At 40.7% G+C, this 24,016-nt stretch overlaps 1 protein-coding gene across 1 annotated transcript in view; it reads left to right on the top strand.

The window, feature by feature from the left end:
• The window catches only part of LOC126481351 (abl interactor 2), a 58,917-nt gene extending 51,430 nt beyond the window's left edge, over positions 1–7,487 (top strand). The window contains exons 7-9 of the mRNA XM_050105046.1: positions 5,144–5,330; positions 6,173–6,358; positions 6,489–7,487. Of these exons, the coding sequence (XP_049961003.1) occupies positions 5,144–5,330; positions 6,173–6,358; positions 6,489–6,652 (537 nt within the window). The 3' untranslated portion in view covers positions 6,653–7,487. The remainder of the gene's footprint in view (positions 1–5,143; positions 5,331–6,172; positions 6,359–6,488) is intronic.
• Positions 7,488–24,016: the final 16,529 nt, after the last annotated feature.

The following is a 24,016-nucleotide window of genomic DNA, read 5'->3' as shown; positions in this document are numbered from 1 at the left end:
CTTCTTTTATGACGTGCCGCCAGCATTTGGCAGTGACGTGTGAAAAAGCTGCATGTGTTAGTTCCAGTACATCTGGCAGCTTAACAGTCTTTGTTATTTCTTGCGAGAAATCCCTTAACTTGGCTCCAAATCAATTCTGTTGGGTTCATATTGTAATGGTACAGAGGCAAATGTAAAAATGCAGCATTTAAATGGTGCACTTGAAACTGTGAAAATGATTGTTTTTTACAACACTTATCACTCTGGTTCATGTGGGACTTCATTTGTTGTATAAAACATTAAAAAAATTAAATTGTTGTGTTTCTATAATTTAAGCAAGCTTTATTAACAATTTTTCCATAAAAGATTGATAATTAAGAATTTATATTTGAAATGGAAATGAATTTTGCACGCATTAAGTAATTAGAACAAGAAGGTGTGCGTTATTCATAATAAATGTTGATGAATTTTACAAGACGTAGATATTTAAAACTGAATGAAAAGAAAGGATGACCAACAGGAGACTCTAATCAGTAATCCATGAACTGCATCAAATTGTTGATCTACTATGCTACCAGTTCTGCTATACATCCACTTTGTATTAGTATCTCTACTGTATTAAATATAGTCCCTCAGAAAACTTCAAAGGCGATTCTTTTTTTCTTGACATTTATAAAGAATGTTAAGAACAATCTATTTGTCAGCACTTTTTAAACACGTTCCACATGCATGTTTCACTACAGAGCAGGAAGTAGCCTCAGCCATTTTTGTACTGCTTATTAACAGTGCAACAATCAGAGCACAGCAATAGAAAGACTGTGACTGTACACGATTTTTTTTAGTAAAAATTACATAGCTGAAGTGTGATTAAGAAAAACATTGAGGGCTATTAACCCTTTCGTGGGCAAAATTATTGAGCAGTTTTTTTTTTTAATGATTGGAGAGCAGATAGTAGTTAACAGATAGGTATATTTATCATACAGAATATCAAATTTGCTCCAACTGTGAAAGTGAGGTCACACAACAAGGTGGGAAGTAGAATCCCACTGCCCTTCCTTGGAGTTAAGTGACAAAAACAATTTTTTCAATATTTGTCATATTTATTTGATAAATTTACTTCTCTTGTTACAATGATTGTTCACAATTACTTACCATGAAATTTTCTGAAACATGGGTCTATGCAAAGTGGTATTTGACAATATGAACACACACAGTGAGTGCTCTTTTCTGCAGCTTTGGTACTGCAATGACGGCACATCCAGTAGGTTTCTCCTAAAATGGGTTGATGCTCCCCTACAGCCACATGACAAAAATCTTCAGGTACTTTACCCCTTTTTGCGAGAACGACAGGTTTTTGCCCATGCCTTTTTTGGGACGAGAAGCCAGCGATCAATTGTATGGCTAGATGGATCCTGTATGTGAGCTGATCATGTTGTCCACTCTCTCTTTTGCTTATTTTCCACAGGATAAAGCTGTTCACTGCAGCAACATCCACCAGGAAATAAAATACTCTGTGCCACCATTTTACAGAATGTCTGCCAATAGCATACCTTTCTCGTAACTGATCAAACTTATCGACACCACCCATTATCTTGTTGTATTCTGCCACAACTTCAGGACAAGAAATCTCTGTACTAGTACCATCCTTGTTTTTTCTTTTCACTGTGTCTGTTTCTCATGGATCATGAATTGAGGACAGGAAAATGACTGGACGGTTATCCATCCATTTTACTGCAGAAATGGCTCCTTTTGTTTCAAACTGGAATTCTCCTCGTTCCAATTTTACGTTTTCCTTCATAAATTTGGGTAAATCAAAAGTATCTACCTTATACTATAGCTTTGTGGAAAAAAATCACAAAATGTCACGCGAACAGCACTGAAAGGCTCCTCTACAGAGCAACACTCAGCTATACAATGCCTCTGCGCGAAGGTACAGCAAAAACGGCGGGAACTTCTGATTGGAAGTAGTACCCTACACTGTTCACTAGGTGGTAGCACCGTACGAAGATGGGAACTGTGAATCCCACGGTACTAGCAGCGAGTTCACTGTAGTGGGAAGCATGTTTCCCACGGCTCACGAAAAGGTTAATACATTGGAATATCTTAGTTTCATTTAACATAATTTAGTAATAACATATCTAACACACAAGTATAACCTATTTCTGAGAGTGTAACAACTCCAGTGTATGTTTGCTATGGCTTCTGACCAATCATCAAGTTTGTGTTTGTTTACATTAAGTTTATTCTTGTGATGAACACAGTACAATACCTTGCCTCCTAACAATGACTGTATTGTGTGTAGTGTTGTTCGTAGTTGGGTTTTTGAGCAAAGTCCTGGGTTGGGTTAAAAAAGTCTGAATGGAAGGAAAGTTGACAATGATAAACAAGTGCTAAAGTAGTGCCTTACAGATAATATATGAACTAGCTTAGAAATGTAGCAGGGGGGAAAAAGTCATGGGAATTGTTGGCTTATTGTTTTGTAGAAAGAAATTGCATAAATTTTGATTTTCAGGGAGACATTATCAATATATACATGGCTTACATGTTTTCCCTGGAATATGTAAAGATTTCTGAGGTGGTGCTTAGATTTTGACTTAATATCACAGCTTAAATAGCTGGAGTGGTATGAGCAGCAGTGGTAATTAAATGAAGTCATAATTGTCACACACTTCTTGGACTTCTTTTGAAGTACATCCTGATTTCCTATGTGTTGGTTAGGTTAAGACATGACAGCACAAGTAAAATTCAACTGAACAGTCTGGTCTGTACCATGTCCAACAGCATTACACTTCATTATGCCATCATATATCTACATACAGTTAATGTAATAATGATGATGTTACGGAAATGTGATCGTCTCATTGGGTCAGTCATTTTAAGTAATTAGTCATCACCCCTATCACCAGCTGATGTCCTGTATTTTGCATACTTTTCCTAAAATATCATTTTTAGCATATTGTTTAGGAAGTTTTATGATTTGAAGTTAGATTTACTTCTTGCCCTCAGTTTGATATCACAAATATGTCCAAGTCTTGTTAACTGCTTTTGGACTTTTACCGAAGTTCTGATGTAGACATTAGAACTTTAAAATGAAACTGAAACAAATTATAATTCTGGATTTTTTTTGTAAAAAGAAGTATGAACTACCAGTGCGTTCACAAAATATAGAAGTGATGTAATAACAGGGTTCCAATTTAAAGACCTGTATAGTTCTTAAATTGCTTAAGCTACAGCTTAAAAGTAAGTTTTCCTGTAATTCACACCATTTTAACTCCCTTGAAAAGTTTGATAGAGGAGTTTCATTGCATTCATTTGTCTGTACTATTATGATTTTATTGATTTGTAATTTTTGGCTAAAGTATTCAAAGTGTATCACATATTGAAGAAAGTGTTGTTGATAGAAATTTTTACTGCAAGCCATTTGATCCTTTTTTATTGGTGCTTAAATTTCCTTGCCAAATGGTTGTGATGGTAAAAATTCTATTGGTCACTGATGATCACGTAATGTAATAATTCTGATAGCACATTTGCACTTCATTTGAAAGTGTGTTGATCCACATACAGTTCCCTTTCTTCTCATAAAATTATTTCAATTACTATATCATTCCCTGGTTTCACACATCTGTTTCTTCGTTGGTCTTGCAGTCTGCATTTAAAAGTGTATGTTTGCAATAACATAAGTAACTTGTAGATCATTATCAATGATGGCACATAGAGTTAGTTGTTCCTCATTATTTTAGTGAAACACGGGACTGAAACACCAGATACGATGGACTCCAGCTACTGTTCTGCTATTCCCATTCAGCAAGTTATCTTCCATTAGTAATGTAGGTGCACTCGACTGTGATATGACTTTCAAGTGATAGAGCACAGCAGTCAGTCATCTTTTCTTTCAGATTTTATTGGGCAAATCTAGACTTCGACTAGTGCCTAGCCATTAACAATGCATTATTTCACAGTATCAATGCATGTCCTAGTACGTCAGTCCCCTGTTGTTTGGGCTTCTGTCACAGTTTGTTCAAGACTCACAGTCTTAAACGAACTGTGACAGAAGCCCCAACAACAGGGGCTGATGTACTAGGACATGCAATGATACTATGAAATAGTGCATTGATAGTGGCTAGGCTCTAGCCAAAATCTAGATTTGCCAAATAAAACTCGAAAGAAAAGGACAACTGATTGCTGTGTCTATCATTTGAAAGTGATATTCCCATTCAGGTTTTCCATAGATTCCCTCTGTAAAACTGATGTATGCTGGATAATTGTTGTAAAATGTACATTGCCTATTTCTTTCTTAATTTATGTAAGACTAAGTTTGATGTTCCAGATCCATAGGTGAGGAACTACCAGACACCATCAGTCTTTGTAGTTCTTTATTATCATGAGGTGTTATGACAATCTGGTCTCTCAGGGCTGAAGCAAAGTGATCCAGTTTTATTAAAGTTTTACCAAGAACCTTATAAATGTTCAATGTGAGCATCATTTGTCAAATGGCACACATCAAGTCTATAGCCGAGTTCTTCCCAAAAGTTGATAAGTGTTCTTCAGTGATTGTAGCAATAGCTGCTTCAATCCGGTTTCTTAATTCAAGGAGGTCTGCTGGTAGCAGAGGCACGTACACACGATCCTTGATGAAGCCCCAACGGAAAAAATCACATGGCGTTAGGTCGGGTGAACGTGGAGGCCATGCAAAGCAAGCTCTGTCATTGGGCCCCTTGCGACCTATCTAGCGCTTGGCTGTAGACTTGATGTGTGCTATGTGACAAATGATGCTCACATTGAACATTTATAAGGTTCTTGGTAAAACTGTTTGAGTTGCTCTTTCATTTGACGTATCATTTATAACTAAATTTAATGTAAGTGCGTGTGTGTGGGTTTATATTGAGGACATGCTTGAAACAGAAAGCTAATACATCTGTCTTGTAGGCACTGAATTAATACTGCTGTTGATTTTAAACTAGTTCTAGTATCAGTGTAGGTGACTCCCTTATTTTTGGAGAATTTATTTCATATGCCAGTGTTGTAACTAATTTAACTCAATTGCATTACTGTTGAGGTGTTTATGGTGTGAGTAGTCACTATGTGAAATGAAGATTATCAGAGCATTTTCTTTATGGAGCTGACAGAGGAATTATGGAATAATTGCATAATTTCCTCTTCACAGGTTCCTAGTCATTATGCACCAAATTACCCTCTAGGGCACCCACGAAGGGGTGAGAGAGGTGCTGGTTATAGTACATTACCAATGCCACCACCACAGGTCGGCACTGTGCATCCACAACCACATACAAACACACTGAGTGCTGCAACTGCTGGGGGTTACGGACAGCGATCCACTGATCATTTACCACGTAAGTAAACTATTTGTTGGTGCACTATATTTTTCCTGTCTTTTTTCCTAATTTAGTTTCATTGTTTATTGCACTCGTGTATGAAGTTTCAAAATTAGTTCTAAATATATATCTTTACTTCGATTTTCTTTTCCTGTCCAATAAACTTCTAACAGCAGCTCAGTTTGGCTTCTGTAAAGGCTTATCTATTGATAAAGTTATCTATGACCATAGAAACTCAATTCTGATAGAAATAAAAAAAAATGACCTTGTTAGCATTTTGTATGCTCTTACCAAGACTTTTGATTGTATAGATCTTAAAATTCTTCTAGGAAAACTGAAATGATATGATGTAGGAGTCATTCCTCACGCATGAATCTTGTCATATCTTGACATCTGAGGGGGCCACATTAACAAGCGATATAACAGCAATATAGGAATATATTTGAAATGAGGAAACCTTAAATACGGTGTCCCAAAAAGTTTGGTGCTTAATGTTCCTCTTTTGTTTGCAAACATAAATAATTTACTTGGAACATTAGAGAACTCATCAAGAACTATGATGTTTGCTGATGCTACAAGAATACTGCACTTGTTGATTTTGTTCTCTCACTCCTTGTTCACGATAGTGCTGTGATCTACGAATGAACTAATACGCCTATTAAACAATGGAAATTCCATGTAGGAATATCAACAATGTAGGGAAAGATAGATTGCTACCATAAAGAAGACATTTAAGTTGCACTTAGGCACCTTTTATAGTGCCTGTCTGCAACTTAACATGTCTTCTTTAGGTTAAGTAGCATTGCTAATATGCCTGTTGTTATATGTGGAAATTATTTTGAGCTCATACACATTTGCAGCTCATCACACACTTCCACACCCACATCAACACCACCCGCATCAGGTACAGGCAACTCGTCACTTACCAGGCAATGTGTCACCACCATTGCCACCACCACCTCCACCAGAGCAGGAAGCACGGCTCCGCATTGTACCTGATGAAGATGATTTGCCAGGATGGGTACCAAAGAATTATATTGAAAAAGGTAAGAACAGTAAAGTTAAAGGATTTATTGAAATAAAATGTTAAACATTATTGTTATATCTCAAGGATTAATCATTTTGTAACTTGTGGATTTGAGTTTGCTCTTATTTGATGAATTTATTCTGTTGCAGTGGTAGCCATTTATGATTACAATGCTGACAAAGAGGATGAACTGAGCTTCCAAGAGAGTTCGATCATATATGTGCTGAAGAAAAATGATGATGGTTGGTGGGAAGGGGTCATGGATGGTATCACAGGATTGTTTCCTGGAAATTATGTTGAGCCTTGTGTTTGAAAAGCTTTTTATGTCCTCATTGTTACATTAAGAATGGTGGATACATTACTACTACTACTACTACTACTTTCATTGCTATTATTTTTGCATCACAATATGACTTTGAATGTTATTTATTGTGACAGTAATAAGTCCCTAAGTTTGAATTGCACGTGCAGTTTTATTGGGTATAGCATTGGTAAACTGCTCTAATATGGCTACTCTGTTTATAACAAATTTTGTAAGACTGTAAGTCTTTTATTTGATAATGATGGCCAGTGTTATTTTAAAATGATGGCCAGTTGTTAATACAAAAGTTTGCATTGAATATAATAATAGATAGGCACATTTGCACTGATAGTAGGGTGTAGTGAAGATCTGTGTGTTTGCAAAGATTGACAAGCTTTAACATAAAACTGATCGCTGGTGGTTGCACATAAATTTATTGCCTAATATTTTGCACTAGTAGCAGAGTTGTCTTTTGTGATCATATAATTATCTACTAGTTGATGAATTTTGAGGACTGCTGTTTTATTAGAATTAGAAGAGCTGACAAACGCCACCACTATTGCACATGCACAGTGTGCAGTTACATAATTTAAACTATATAGGATGAAAGTATTCATGAATATCAGTGCTCATTGTCATACCGTAAGACTTCTCTATGATTCTTGTTGTTTGTTATTCCTATAGTTGCAGCTAAACTCTGACAATATATTGTAACTGGAAGAAGTAATTTTGTGAAACTTGACATGCCAAATTTTGATAAGTTTTGCATTCTGAAATAAAGAAATGATGTTAAGCAAATAATGTTATTGTATTCCAGTTATGTAACTCGAGCTGTTTCCTAACTGGAATGTCATCATTGCATTGTCATTTTGACAAAATGAGTCCGTAATGTGTTTGGTTGACTTTGGTTACCTTGTGTTATTGTTGATCTACTTGAGCCTCAATTTTGTTTGTGTATTTATAAGGTATGCACAGGTTCTTGGCATTGTGTTACTGTTGTACAGAAAAATGTAAAACTTATATTTAGATGACTATGTATTGTGCTGCAGCAGTATCATGATTTCAAAACAAAATTTCTTGTATTGAGGATATTATATTTTAGATATGTTGCACAACCCTGCAAATTCCAGAACAGATTTTTTTCAAACAATGGAAAATCCAGGATGGAATGTAGCAATATTATGGAAAGAAAAGTTGCAAAATGGTTCAAATGGCTCTGAGCACTATGGGACTTAACTGCTGTGGTCATCAGTCCCCTAGAACTTAGAACTACTTGAACCTAACTAACCTAAGGACATCACACACATCCATGCCCGAGGCAGGATTCGAACCTGCGGCCGTTGCGGTCACACGGTTCCAGACTGTAGCGCCCAGAACCGCACGGCCACTCCGGCCGGCGGAAAGTTGCAACTCACCATATAGCTGAGATGCCGAGTCGCAGATATGCACAAAAAAAAAGACTGTCACAAATAAGCAAGCTTTTGGTCTCTCTCTCTCTCTCTCTCTCTCTCTCTCTCTCTCTCTCACACACACACACACACACACACACACACACACACACACACACACACGACTGTCTAAACTACAGCAAATCAAGTAGTTCCATTCAGCTTGTTTCGAGCTCGGGAGCGTCTCCCATTGTATTGACCTAAAGATGAAAGTGATGACTTACTTAGCATATTTTCACTCCCTGTTGTCTTATGGAGCTGTGTTCTGTGGAAATGACCTAAAGTGAAGAAAGTGTTTATTCAGCAGAAGCAAGCAGTAAGAATATTGTGTAAAGTAATTAACTGTACATCTTGCAGAAGTTGTTTTAAGTATCATGAAATTCTTACACTTGCTTCCCGATACGTTACTCCTCGATGGTTTTTGATGCTGGGATGATAATAAGTGTCAACTAAACTCTGTTACACACAGTCAAAATTCAAGGTGAAAATAATTATTTTTGGACTTTGCCTCCTTCCCAAAAGAGAATTAAAAACATGACTGAGGCACTCTTTCTACAAATTATCCGAATATCTGGAATCAAGAATTGAAAAATTCTATTAACAGTGTAGAAAGTGGCAGTGTTTGTTGTAAAGGTCCATGACGAACACTAATTTGCTGCAAACTGGAATCACTATTTGAAGGTGTCATTAGCTATTTTCTTCAAGAAATACCACTGTAATCTAGTAATTACTAAACCACCTATAGGAAACAAACAATAGCTATACAGGATGAGTCAAAAAGGACTTTACAACTTCGGAGTGACGTAGAATTTTATTGATAATTTACAGAATTGGTAGATATGTCATTTTGTGGCAAACAACCTGAAATTTCACTTAAAAGTGTCAAGTGTCATTTGGTTTAATGTGACTTGCTTTTGTGATGCAGCAAAAATCTAACCAGTAATCAATTTCTTCCATCACTTGTCGCAGCAAATCGGGTGTAACTTGTGCAATACAAATATAGATTTCATTTTTTGTGTTGGCTAAATTGTTTATTAGGGGAGGAACATACACGTGGTCTTAAATGAAACCACAGGAAAAGAAATCCAGTAGTGTCAAGTTTGGGAGCAAGCTGGCAACGCGAATACCCATTCACGGTCAGTCCACGACCTGGGAAGCAGTTATCAGGAAACTGTGAATGTCCATTAGAAAAGGAAGTAGTGCACCATCTTGCTGGTAGTAAGCCATCCTATCTTGCTTATCTTTATTGATAAGTGGAATAAATAGTTTTCAAGCATATCCAGATACACAATACCAGTGACGGTTTTCTCCATGAAGAGGAAAGGGCCATACACTTTCAGTTTGCTAAGGGCACTGAACACATTAACTTTGGGGCCATCATGAACCTGTTCTAAGGTTGCATGTGGATTTTCACTGCCCCATATTCTGCAGTTGTGGGTGTTCACCATGCCATTGATATGAAATGTTGACTCTTTGCTGAAAATTATTATGTTCAGAAATGTCTCGTCATCCTATATCTGATGCAACACTTCCACACGGAAATCCCATTGAGCAGTCTTCACTGCATCACTAATGTGCTGTGACATTGTGAATATGTATGGTTTTAAATGTACACATCTGTGCAGTACTTGCCAAACAATTTTGTGTGGAATGCCAGCCTCTCAAGGTGCATGTCGTGTTGATTTTTGTGGAGTACGGGCAAAGCTCTGCCTAACATACACACATCAAAAAAAGTTTTGCATCACCTACTGAAGATATATGTTGACTGTAGATGTTGTATCACAGACACAGTCCCTTTGACTGTTCAGAAATGTCATTAAACCTGCCGAAAGGTGTAAACAACCCTGTATCAGCAGCGCCTATTAGACGGAGGGGGTCCGACAGCCAATCAGTTCCAGTCATTCCACCAGGAATGAGGTACACGGCTCGTGTTGTCTGTAGTTCAACCGTGGCTAGACGTTCAATACCGCAGTTTGATCACGTCTGTGTTGTTACTTTGTGTCAGGAAGGGCTCTCGACAAGGAAAGTGTCCAGGTGTCTTTCAGTGAACCAAAGCGATGTTGTTCGGACATGGAGGAGATACAGAGAGACAGGAACTGTTGATGACATGCCTCGCTCAGGCCACCCAAGGGGTACTACTGCAGGGGATGACCGCTACCTACGTATCATGGCTCGGAGGAACTCTGACAGCAACACCACCATGTTGAATAATGCTTTTTGTGCAGCCACAGGACGTCATGTTACGATTAAAACTGTGCGTAATAGGCTGCGTGATCCGCAACTTCACTTCCAGCGTCCATGGTGAGGCCCATCTTTGCAACTCCGACACCGTGCAGTGTGGTACAGATGGGCCCAACAACATGCCGAATGGACCGCTCAGGATTGGCATCACATTCTCTTCACCAGTGAATGTCGCATATGCCTTCAGCCAGATAATTGTCAGAAACATGGTTGGAGGCAACCCAGTCAGGCTGGATGCCCTAGACACACTGTCCAGCGAGTGCAGCAATGTGGAGGTTCTGTGCTGTTTTGGGGTGGCATTATGTGGGGCTGACGTACGCCGCAGGTGTTCATGGAAGGTGCCGTAACGGCTGTATGATACGTGAATGCTATCCTCCAACCAATAATGGAACCATATCGGCACCGTATTGGTTAGTCATTCGTCTTCATGGACGACAATTTCACCCTCATTGAGCACATCTTGTGAATGACTTCCTTCAGGATAACGACATCACTCGACTAGAGTGGCCAGCAAGTTCTCCGGACAGGAACCTTATTGAACATGCTTGGGATAGATTGAAAAGGGCTGTTTATGGACGACGTGACCCACAAACCACTCTTGAGGGACCTATGCTGAACTGCCGTTGAGGAGTGGGAAAATCTGGACTAACAGTGCCTTGATGAATTTGTGTATAGTATGCCACGACAAATACAGGAATGCTACAAAATGACACAGCTACCAATACTGTAAATTACTTCAATAATTTTTTATATAATTCCAAAGTTGTAAACTCCTTTTTGACTTGCCATTTATATATAACTGAGGAGCCAGCAGCTTTTTTCAGAGTACCAGTTTTCCCTTTAATCTACTTGATTACATTTATTTAGCATTAACCCGAACAGCATTAAGTAATGTAATGATAGTTTTTTTAATACAGTCTGTAGTTTTAAGTTCATGTGATCTGCTTGTCTTTTGTTAATGTATACTTTGATTTGTCCCACATCCCTGAAGGTTCTCCATCGTGTTGGGCTCTATGGAACATAATGAATGAATGACAGATTTCAGCGGTGAATGACAGATTTCAGCGGTGAACTTTTGGCTGACTGCTCCTCCGTCATTTTTTTCTTGACTTCTTCAATATTGTCAAATCGGTGTCGTTTCATGCCCCTTTTCACACGTGGAAATAAGAAAAAGTCACGTGGAGCCAGGTCAGGTGAGTAAGGTGCGTGGGGCAGCAGAACCTAGCCATTCTTAGCCAAACACTGTCTAACAGAGATGGCTGTGTGTGGTGTGGTGGAAGAACCAGTCTCCTGTCTGCCACAAATCTGGTCTTTTTTGACGAACACTGTTGCACAATCTTCTCAAAACTTACAAATAAAAGGTTTGATTGACATTCTGACCTGGGGTAACAAACTCTGAACTACGCCCTTCGCATCAGAAAAGCAAATCAGTATTATTTTGATGTTTGATTTCACTTGACGACATTTTTTTTTTTTTACGGGGTGACGTTGACGTCTTCCACTGACTTGACTGTTGCTTTGTTTCTGGGTCTTAACCATAGCACCATGACTCATCACAGTAATGATCTTTGACAGAAAATCTGGATCAGTTTCAAGCTGTTGTTTTAAAGCAAGACATGTTTCAACTCAACATTCCTTTTGATTGTCTGTCAGAACCTGAGGAATAAACTTGGCAGCAACCCTTTTCATTCCCAAATCTTCCACTAAAATTTGTTGAACCGAGCTCCAAGATAACCCATTACTCTCAGACAGTTGATCAATTGTCTGTTGACCATCTGTGAGCACAAGCTCTTGAATGTTTTCAATATTTTCACCGATTCGAGCAGTTGATGGACATCTAGAATGAGGTTTGTCATCACTTGACATGTTGCTATTTTTAAATCGATCAAACCACTCGTACATGTCAGTTTATCTCATAGTATCATCTTGGTAAGGTGTTTTCAACGTTAAAATGGTTTCAGTGGCATTTTTAGTGAATAGAAAACAAAATTGCTCAGCTACATGTTGTTCACTTAACTTGCCATCATAAAAAACGGAATAAGAACAAAACAGCACTAGCAAAAACAATCACTGCAGGTCAACAGACCAAGCGAGATCGACAACACAGGCGGCACTGAACCGACAATGAGTTGCACTACACACGCCAAGTGGGAGAAATGTGTATTATACAAGCTCCGCCCATAGCAATGTAATTTAGATTTCTTTTTGGGTACCTCTTTGTACTGACCTCCACACCTTGGCAAAGTGGATCCCACCACACCTAACAGAATTTCACAGAGATATATTCCACGAATAAGAAGGCTGTGATCATCCTAAATGTGTATGATAGTCCTGTAGAGCCAGAACAGTGCAAGAAAATATGTTATTCTGTTTGAGAGAGCCAAGTTAATGAATGTTATATGGCTGTTACGTGGAATCTGTTTTGTATTGCTGGATAAAAGTTGTATAATCCCAGATAGCTTCCCCATATAGCCTCCTGGAACAGAGCCATGTTATGTAAATTGAAGGTGGAGGGAGAAGAAAGGATAGGAAAAGGAATGAACTAATGACACTAGCTGCATCAGAACTTTGCGTGGAATCATCAATGATGATTGAAAATGAGTGCTGGACTGAGCCCAGACCCTGGGTCTCCTGCTTAGTAGGCAGTTGCATTAACCACTGTGCCATCTAGACACATTGTTTATCGCAAATGTAGGGACTATCTCAGCATGTTCCCCAGCCGACTTCACATTCCACCTAGCACCACCTGTCCATGCCCTTTATGCTCTAATTTTAGATTCTCACTATAGGCCAGATGTAAAAATGTGCATCTGCACTGAAGGTTGTGGATTCATTGCCCATCAAGGCAAATTAATTGTGTGAATGTGGGGTATCTGTTCTTTTGGACATGTCCAAAAGAATAGATGTCACATGTTTATATAAGAAAGGAATATGTCATATTTCTTCAAAACTTTTGGGTTAATAAACAGTTCTCATTCCAATAGTTGAAAATCAGTGCAATCCAAAAATTGCATCTTGAGCTGTTCAAAATAATGCGACGGGCCAGACGAGTTTTTGCTGCTTGTTGAAAAACTGGGTAGAATGACTGGCACCTGTTAAACAAGTGCATCTTTATATGGTAAATACAATGAAATCACCTTATATAATTGTTGATTACTACTACGACTGTTGTAAACATCATCATGTAAATCTAAATGCTTCGGATAAAAGACTACTTGAGTGGCATGGCTCCCAGTCTAACCAAAGCAGTATCCATACCATCTCAGTGATTTCCAATGTGTTCCTAAAGCCTTATTTTAGGGCAAATTCTTCCTTAAGACAGAGCTGCAGAATAAATGTAGCAACAGTTGAAACGACTACTAGCAAAACAGGATACTGCAGTTTGTTCAAAGCTATGAATATTAAAGAAAACATTCAGTGTCTTACATCAGAAGCTTCATTAATAAAAAGTATGAACACCTTTCTCTTTTGCCATTATATTGTGCATATCAGAACATGGCGTGGAAGTATCTGAAATTTAACAGATATATCTTCATAGATACAAGCTATTATGTTGTTATAGAACCATTGAGGAGTGGTAGTGACTACCTTTACAAGGTTATTGATAAGTGCTTCCCGGGTTTCAGAAGACGACTGTGCAAAAACTAAAAGATACACAGAAAAATGACATATATCAGTGAATATAACGTCTCTCCAAGATCTGATTTTTAATACTACCATGCCAAAGTTGCAGAGCACTAGTGGAAGTGTAATGGAATGATACATGCACTTTGTCTCTCTGAATTTGCTAAATGTGAGTCAGCTGTGACATTTCAGTGATTTTGTACCAAATATCAGATAATTTCAAGTCAAGGTTAGAATATAAACAATTGTGCAGAAGCAGCAATCCAGAGTGGAATGTTGTGCCACAGGGTGGTTCACATTGCACTTTTTCACAGTTTGGTAGTGGCCATTTGCCCTGGTGGACAAATGTGGCCATTCACACTGATGGACAGCTGGTTGGTAGTCATACCAGTATAAAAATCTGTGTAATGATAGCAGTAGAGCTAGAATGTAACATGGCTACTTTAAAAGGTGAAAGGTGGCCCGGCCTCTGTTGGGGTAGGATAAGCCTGTGACAGGACTGGAATAGGAAGTGCTGGGAGGGTGAATTGAAGAAGTCCTGCACCTGTGTCTTCCTTGGGGATATGATCACTGTGGCAAGAGGTTGAGGCATGGACTAGGATGTCGTGGAGATTGGATGGATGACAGAACACCTGTTTAGGATAGGGGGTAGGATATCCCTCATTTCAAGGCATGATGTTAGATAATCAAAGCCCAGACAAAGAATGTGGTTCAGTCATTTCAGCCTGAGGTGGTATTGGGTGATGAAGGGGGCACTCCTTTGTAGCTGGTTCTTGGGGTAATAGGGGGATTGGGGGGGGGGGGGGGAGATATGACACTGGAAATTGGTTTGCAGACTAGATCTGGGGTTAGTGCTTGTCTGTGAAGGCCTTTGTGAGACCTTGAGCCAACTGGGCAACGAAATTCTCGTCAATGCAGGTGTGCTGTCTGTGGTTGGCCAGGCTGTATAGGAGGGATTTTTTGGTGTGAAAGGGATGGATACTGTTGAAACACAGGTACTGTTGGTGATCGGTGGGTTCACTGTGACCAGAGGTGTGGATGGAGCCATCAGAGAGGAGGAGGTTAACATCGAAGAAAGTGTCAGGATAGGCTGAGGAGGCCCAGGTGAAGCAGATGGGAAATAAGGTGTTGATGTTGTGAAGGACAAGGATAAGGTCTCTTGGTCCTGAGTTCAGATCATGAAGATATCGTCAATGAACCCAAACCAGATCAGTTGTTTGGGGTTTTGGGAGGCTATGAAGGTGTCCTCTAAATGGCCCATAAACAAGTTGGCACATTTGCAATGCAGGGTGCAATGCAGGTGCCCATGGGTGCTCCACAGATTTGTTTGTATGTCTTGTCCTCAAAGGAGAACTGGTTGTGTATTAGGATAAAGTTAGTAAGGTGTATGAAGAATAAGGTAGTGGATTGGAGTCTGAAGGACATTGGGAGAGGTAGTGTTCAATAGCAGCAAGACTATAGGTAAGGGGGATGTTGGTAGGATGTTTATGTCAGGATCTGTTTTGAGACTGTAGGGCTGTCCTTTCTTCTGTAGAAAGGTTGGTGTTCATAAGAAGGGAGTTCGGGAAGGACAGTGAGGCCAAGTTGGAGGTAAGGTATTCCTGGCAGATGACTAGTGGGTGGTTAGGTGGAAGGGGTTGAGGATCATGTTTGGATGGTGTTGAACTGTGAGAGACAGAGTTCAGTGTTGGAATTAGGTTGACTTTGGCTTGGGGGATTGATGGTGAAGAAGTGTTTCCATTGCAGAGCTCACGAAGAGAGTATGTCTTTAACAAGTCCAACATGGTTAAATTTGGGTGCAAGACTGAAGTTGAGGCCTCTGATTAGAACTGAAACTTCTCTGGGGTTGATTTTGGTGGCAAGATTAATAAAAGTGTTCTGGAATTGTTTCGGCTCTGGCTCCAGAGAAAAGAATTTTTACAGTTAGGCCACTGGGATGTGGGTGGGGGGAACTCCAAACTCCAGACAGCATTTAAGGGACAGGATGTGGTACAGGGTTTCAGCCATGGAAAGGGCTACTTTTCTTAACTGGTGCAAAATTATGGGGATACATGGATAACATATCTGGATCCCACCTCTCCTTTCACAGTGACCTTCACCTTTTCACATTCCACCAGTCCCTGTCCTCACAACCTAATACTGCAAAAAAAGTTTCTGTGGTACAACCATCCCACACCTCTGCTCCATCCACAAGACTTCTACTGTGCAATCCCTGTTACATACATCACATCTCTGGAATTGAATTCATTGCTCTCCAGCACGTGGAAGAGCATTCCAGACATCAAACTGCTGATATCCTACTACCCTTGTCATTCCTTCACTGCATCCAGATCCAGCCTAGCTGACTGTTCAGCATGTCACATCCAAAGCTGAAACAGTCCCAGAACACTGTTGTTAGCCTTTCCACCAAAATTCTCAGCCCTTGCAGAGGTATCAGTCCTATTTGTCAGCCCTACACCCAAATTTAACTGTGTTGGACTTGTGGAAGGCATAGTCTCCTTCTCCTGATCCCTGCAATACAAACACCTCTTCGCCACCAATCTCTCCAACCAAGCCAACCTAATCCCAACACTGAACCTCGTCTCTCCCATTTCATACCACCATCCAAACATGATCCTCCTCCCCCCTCCCCCCTCTTACCTAGACACACCATAGTCACCTTCTAGGAATTCCTTAGTTCCAACTTGGCATCACTGTCCTTCCTCAGAGCCCTTCCTAAGAACACCAACCTTTCAGTAGAAGAAATGACAACCATATACAGCCCAAAAACACATCCTACATTCAGACAAAGGTCCCACCACTGTCATTGTGAATCACAGTGACTACTTGCTGGAAGGCCTGTGCCATTTATTTGACTACTCCACCCATAAACTCTGCCAGAGTGATCCCATTCCAGAAACCCAACATAACTTCCAATTCCTGCTTAAAGCCTTAGGCCCTCCCAGAACATTTCCCTTGCATCAGTTTCACTCCTCATCCTTATGATGTCCCATAAACACACATCCTACATGTTCCCCAAAATCAACAAACCCAACAATCCTGGATGTCTCTTTTGAAGTGGTTGGTGGGCTTCCACTGAATCAGTTTCATCCCTCATTGACCAACATCTCCAACCAATTGCCCGAAATCTAGCCTCCCACATCAAAGATACCAACCGTCACTGGTTCTCCACTATCACCACCCCTTTACCTCTTGGATCTCTACTTGTCATGACATTACTTCCCTATACACCAACATCCCTTGTGACCAAAGACTTTCTGCTGTTGAACACAACCTCTCCCAATCTCCTTCAGATTCCGACCCACTACCTCATCTTCATACACACTACTACCTTTATCCTAACACACAGATACTACTCCTTAAGGAAGGTATACAAACAAATCTGCAGTGCAGCCACGGGCACCCACATGCCCCGTTGTGTGCCAACTTGTTTAAGGGCCATGCAGAGGAAACTTTCCTAGCCACCCCAAACCCCAAATTCGTGGTCTGGTTAAGGTACATTGGTGATACCTTCATGATCTGGACTCAGAACCTCTTCACAACCTCAACACCTTTTTTCCCATCTGCTTCACCTGGCCCTCCTCAACCCAGTGTGCTACCTTCCTGGACATGCCGCATCCAAAACACAGTGTGGTCAACAGTTGCTTGCAATATATCCAGTGTAATCAGAGCAATATGTCATTGTATACTGTCCTTCAGCTCAGGAAGAGTCTGGATACATCCCTGATAGACACTGTCTTTCAGATGTCCCTAAAAGCAGAAGCCAAATGGACTTATACTGGATAATATGGGAGACACATCTTTAGAAATTGGCTAGAGATGATGTGGTCATTACCACAGGTTTCTTGAAGTAAATCTTTCACGTGGGAAGCATCATGTGGTATTGCTCCATCTTACATGAAAATAGTGGTGTGGACGCATATGGGTTCTTTCAAATCTGGCACTGCGTGTTGAACAAGAATGTCCTTACAATCTGCAGATGTCACTGTATACCTAAGAGGCCCATGAGGTGTCATCTCCTTGAAGAAAAACGAACCAAGAATGAAGGAACTTGTGAAAACACACCACACAGTCACATAAGCTGAGTGCAGTGGATGTTCCTGCACAACATGTGGTGGAGTAGAAACTTATATGTGGCAGTTCTGTGCGTTCATGCCGCCATGCATAGTAAAATGTGCCTCGTTCATCCAAAGAATATTCCCTGGCCACATTTCATCCGTTTCCATGAGGACCAAAAAATGAAAGACTAATTCACAGTGTTGTTACCTATCTTGGTGCACAGTCTGAATCTTGTAGGGACACCAGTATAAAATGCACCACAGAATCTTTTGAACTGTTGACTAGAGGAGAGAGAATTCCCCCGATGCAGCTCGAACACTGACTGTGAAATTTGAGGCCTGTGCTGCATGATTGGCTATAGCTGCAGTAACTTCATCAACAACTGAAAGGGAACGGGCTGCCTCCCTTTTCCTGTTGCACCACCTAATTCATCTGTTCCTTCAAATTTCTTGATCATATTCTATAGCCTATTTGTTTACATGTGGCCTCTTTGCAGCTGTTTTTGTTGGCAATATTCCTACAATGCAGTGCTGCTATTGCTGCCATTTTGATAAAACAACTTTACCAGCAGTACACTGTCTTCCTTCTTAATAGCCATTGCATATTGTACTGAAAACTTCCATCTTCTTAACCCTTGCACCAACAAGCACTTTACAAAATAACTCAACATGCGTTGGCAAACAACAAACAACATACTGACATCAAAACAGGAAATATTTCATTTTGTGACTGCTTACAGCACTATATCTTCACAGAAAGTGGATCTATTATTTTTTCAGCATACTCCATAAGTGCACAAATTAATGAACTTGTCTATAATGTTTCAGCAGCCTGCAATGTTACAGCCTGCACTGCATCATTTGGAACACTGTCAATTTAATTATAACCACCCGGTATCTTGTGCTAGAAAGTGAGAGCTCTTCCTGATTGAGGGCAAGCTGTAGTGCCCTCAGGGACACAGCTTTCGTTTGCTGGATATGGGCTTGGCGAATCAAGGGTTCCTGCGCTGGGAGCTGATCAGTGCCACCAGTCCTCTGTCACTGTAAGCTTGGTCACCAACCGCTGTGCGGCGCATTTGCAGAACATTGTGTGCCAAAGGGAATGAGGCTCTGGGCTTGACCATCTGGACAGTGAGGGTGGTAAAAACATATATTAAAAAAAAAAAGTCAGTCTCAAGGTGTGCTGCATACTGATGAGATCCATGGCTGCTGAGGTGGAACTGTCATTAGTGGGCAACCTCTAGGGGAAACTGCTGCATCTGAGGTGTATAAGGCTTACCTAGATACATGGAGCTCCATCTAAGGGGGCTTTTATTTCCCTACCTGCTCATGGGACCAGATGGAACCCTCAGAATTTTCTCATCCTTGTCCCAGCAGAACATTTAAATCACTGGCATGTACCAACATCCATTCTAACAAGAGGAACTAATTCAAAGACTGTTGTTGCTAGTGACAGCATGGATGTTGCTAGTCAAAAACGTGTTTTTAATAGGAAAGAGGGCAACTTTGACAAAGTTTCAGCTTTCTGCATCCAAAAAGGGAATTGCTGTACCTTAAAATCTGTCAAGCAATTGCGCAGTGGGACACTGTTGTGTTAAACCTGTCGTCTACAACAAGTGACAAGCCTGCAGAAGGCGAAAACGCATGGGGAATATGCCATTGAAACTGAGATCCATACCACCTTGAACTACAGCAAAGGTGTTGTGACCTACAGGGATCTGGTGGACATCCCAAAAATGAGCTTAAGCTGAGAGGACCAAAAAAAGCACTGTTGATGTGCAAAATATAATGAAACGAATGGAAACAATCTGGTCAAATCAGACTCATTTATACTTGTTTCTTCAACAGCACAAAACTTCCACAGCACATCGAGGCAGGTTTCCTTCAACTAAATGTGTGGCCTTATGTCCCTGACACAATGCATTGTTTTTAATGTAAGCATTTTGGGCATACTACTCTTGGACGTAGGGGAGAAGCTACTTGTGGCAAACACAGTAAGGCTGCCCATGAAGGAGTTGTTGTTCATTTCCTCTGAAGTGTTTTAATTGCTCTGTGGATCACCCTGTCTGGAACAGGGACTGCAGCATATATCTTGAAGAACGAAAGATGCAAGAACTAAAATCTAGGAAGTGTACCCATTTGGCGAGGCCAAAAATTTGTATAAAGCCATGCTGTTCTACAAAAATATGGGAAACCATCAGGAGGATTTGTGGTCAACACTGTTGTTTACTAATAGCAGCAGTGCTGAAACCAGAATGTCTCCAAACAATGCTCAGAGACATCATCCAGATGATGACAGAGTGTTTTGCAATGACTGCTGCCAATGCTAGCCAGGATCCAGCATCCCGCCATTACTGCACGGCCATAGAAGGGAGCCAATTGGACTTCAGACTCAACAAGTCTGAGTCTTACAACTGCCCTTTCTCCATACAAGAGCTGGGTTATGGACTATCTGAGTTTCAAGATAGAGCACCTGGTCACAACCAAATATGATACAGCATTCTTCAACAGTTGCCAAAAGTGTCAAAGGAAATCCTCAAATATTTTACTTTGATGTGTCAGACACGTCACTTTCCCACCTCGTGGAGAGAAGCAATTTTGGTACCTCTCCTCAAACAAGGCAAGCACTGAATGTGTCCCAGTAGTTATCAGTGGGGTCATCTTAATGAGCTGCGTAGGGAAGACCCTGGAACAAATGGTTAATCGCCATCTAGTCTGAATGTTAGAGATCTGGCAACTCCTTAGCCGCTGTCAGTGTGGATTCCGGAGATTTTAATCCACCATCAACAACCTGGCCCTGCTAGATGTGGATATCTAGCAGGCACTGTGTCAGTATATTTTTTGACATCAGTAAGGTGCACAACACTACTTGGAGACACAACATTCTACGGCAGCTCCACTAATGGGGCTTTCATGGCCACCTCACCATCTTCCTATAGTACGTCCTATCTAAGCATATTTTTAGGTCCCAAGTTAGTGACGTGCTGTTAGATCATTTTGAGCAGGCGAGTGGCGTTTCTCAGGACAGTGTTTTAAGTGTTACTCTCTTTGCCATAGTTATAAACAGTACCACATCAATGATAAGGAGTCCTGTACATCAATGGTAAGGGGTCCTGATGATTCTGCAGTTTTCTGTTCCTCCTCCAGCATAGCAACTGTGACTCACCACTTGCAGCTTACAGTGCAGAGGTTAGAGGAGTGGGCTGCAAGGACAGGTTTTCAGTTTTCTGCAAATAAGTGCTTGTGTGTTGAGTTTAGTTGTTCTCGTAGTATTTTTAATTTATGTGACTTGCATGCGAAGGACACCATTCTCCCTTTTAAAGACTGTGTGGGGTTTCGGCCCTCAGTTTTGACTTCAAACTGTTGTTGTTACCACACCTAAAGAACCTCTAGGCAAGGGCCCAGAAAGCACTGAACATCTTGAAGTGTCTTATCCTCATGTCCTGGGGAGCAGACAGGTCACATTTGCTCCAGTTTTACAGGGCTTTTGTGTGAACCCAGCTAGACTATGGGTGTGCAGTGTATGGATCAGCAATGTCTTCTTATCTGAAGATTATTGATGCTATTCTCCCCGTGGGGATTAGGCTGACCATGGGCACTTAGAGGGCCAATCCCATACCCAGAGTCTGTGCTCAGGTTGGGGAACTGCCACTTATCATTCGGGGCAGCTCCTCATGAAGCATCAGACATGTAAGTTCCTCACTACTCATAATTCATTAGAATACTGTACTATTGCTTGTCTAACTATGGAATGCCATTTTACTAGTCATCCATGGGCAACAAGGCCGTTATGGAATCGCATGAAATGTGAACTTGTGTCACTTGACGTGGAGCAAATTCAACCCACAAATCCAAAGTTTTTACTACCTGCCACACTATTTACTGCAGAAGCCCAGAGTGATTTTAGATTTAGTACAGTACAGGAGAGGTTGTACTCCTGCAATGTCATACATTGTTTTATGACATTTTAACTGAGTACCACAACTCTGTAGCTGTATTTATGGATGGGTCTAAACCAAGGGACTCTGTTGGCTGCTCTGTTTGTTGTTTTCCGTGATTGTGTCATCAGGTTCTGATTGCCTCACAAGTTTACTGTATTCGACATGGAATTATACATGTTCTTGTGGGCACTGGAGCAGATGAGACTTATTGAGGCTGCTAAATTCCTTGTCTCTTCTGATTCCCTGAGTGCTCTTCACTCTGTTCAATGTGGGTACCAGCAGATAAAGTTGTCCAGAATAACATCAACCTCTGATTACAGAAGTTGGGGATGGAGGCATTTTTTTACTTAGTTCCAGGGCACATAAGTATTGTGGGGATGCGGGGAATGAAAGGGCAGATGTAACAGCCAATGTGGCATGTCAAGATCCTCAGTTAGTTCAATGTGCAATACCCCTGCATGCAATTGCCTTGCTGTTGAGGTAAAGAGTCATGCATCAATGGGAGGGAAAGCAGATGGAAGTGACAGGCAATAAGTTGTGTTTAGCAAAGTCCACAGCATGGCAGTGGCGTACTTACTTTCAGCCATGCAGGCAGGATGAGGTCATCCTTACCTGTCGTTGCACTGGCTACAGCCCCATGATGCATGTATGCCTGCCCTGGTGAGAGGACCTTTCCATGTGTGGTGCTTGTGGCATACAGATCACTGTGCACCACATTTTATTAGACTAAATTTTATTCTCAGAGAAGAGGGCAGGGGCAGATTTTCCAACAGGTCTGCCTTCTATTGTAAGTGATGTTCAAATGAATGTGGTGAGAATTTTAAGGTTTTGCGTTATGTCCAACTTGCTTCCTAAAATTTTAGGGTGATGTTCTTAATGTGTTAACAAAGTGAATGGCTCACTCAACTTTTTATAAGTACTCAGCCACTCACATTTCCATGTGCTGTTATTTTAGCACCTCTTCTGTTTTAATGCCAGGTATACTGCCTTTCACCCTTTCTCCATTGTCTTAAAGCATTTGAGATGAGTTACTGTGTGTGTCAACATGAGTGAGTGAGCGAGCGAGTGCTATTTTATAGGTTCACTCCTGTGTGATAATATTTTTAGTCATTTTATGCACATTAATTTCTGTTAATATTTGTAAGGGCACTGATAACCTTGCCGTTGAGCACCCGTAACCCACCCACACACACACACACACACACACACACACACACACATGTAAGTCTTAGTCAAAAGCTGAAACTCCATTACAACAATTCTTTACAGCCATCACACCAATGCAGGTGTACTTTATAGGCTTCCAGCTGATCCAGAGCTGACCTTGATCAAGAGGAGGTTGTATGTTTTAATACTGATACAGAGGAATGATTTGCATTAGAAGAATTTCTCATCATCTCATCCACCTTTGCAGTAGAGTTATAGGTGCTTACCAGGTTTTAATACATGCTGAAAAGGATGAAGTTCGGCTGGCCAATTGCCTACGATCAAGGATCAATCCAACGTGGAAAGGTTATTTTGCATTAAGGCATTGGTTAATAGCTTAAGATGGCTTGATATTACTTTTTACAGAAAATGAGTCCCACTAAGTCGATGTTCTGTCCACTCTCTACACTATGGTGCATTACTTGCAGGGCACTTAGATCAAGATCTTCAACTATTGTTACATCTATTGGGCAGCAACAGATGAGGAGACTGAGCATTTGCCCTTCCCATATTCAGACTGTGCTCCTAAACAAGCTGCTCCCCTAAAGGTTTCCCCCCAGTAGTCTCAACCACCCAGACCTTGTGACAGGGCTTTCATAAATTTTGTGGGCCTGTTTTCGAGCATGATGTTGCTTGAAGTGGTGAACTCATTTTCAGTATTTAAATATGCAAGGCAGATGTATACTACAGAAATAAAGGGCACAATTAAGGCATTGACTCAAGTCTTAGCTGGTGGAGGCCTACAAAGCCCTGTGGTAAGAGACATGGTCCTCAATTCTCATCCATCTCATTTAACAAATTTTGTGGCATTCCATACCTTCGCTATGCCACCTTCCATCCACAATTTGATGTGGAGGT

The sequence above is a fragment of the Schistocerca serialis genome, chromosome 5 (genome assembly GCF_023864345.2).
Source record: "Schistocerca serialis cubense isolate TAMUIC-IGC-003099 chromosome 5, iqSchSeri2.2, whole genome shotgun sequence".
NCBI lineage: Eukaryota > Metazoa > Arthropoda > Insecta > Orthoptera > Acrididae > Schistocerca > Schistocerca serialis.
Note: the sequence above shows the minus strand (reverse complement) of the source record. Positions and strands in the feature narration are given on the sequence as shown.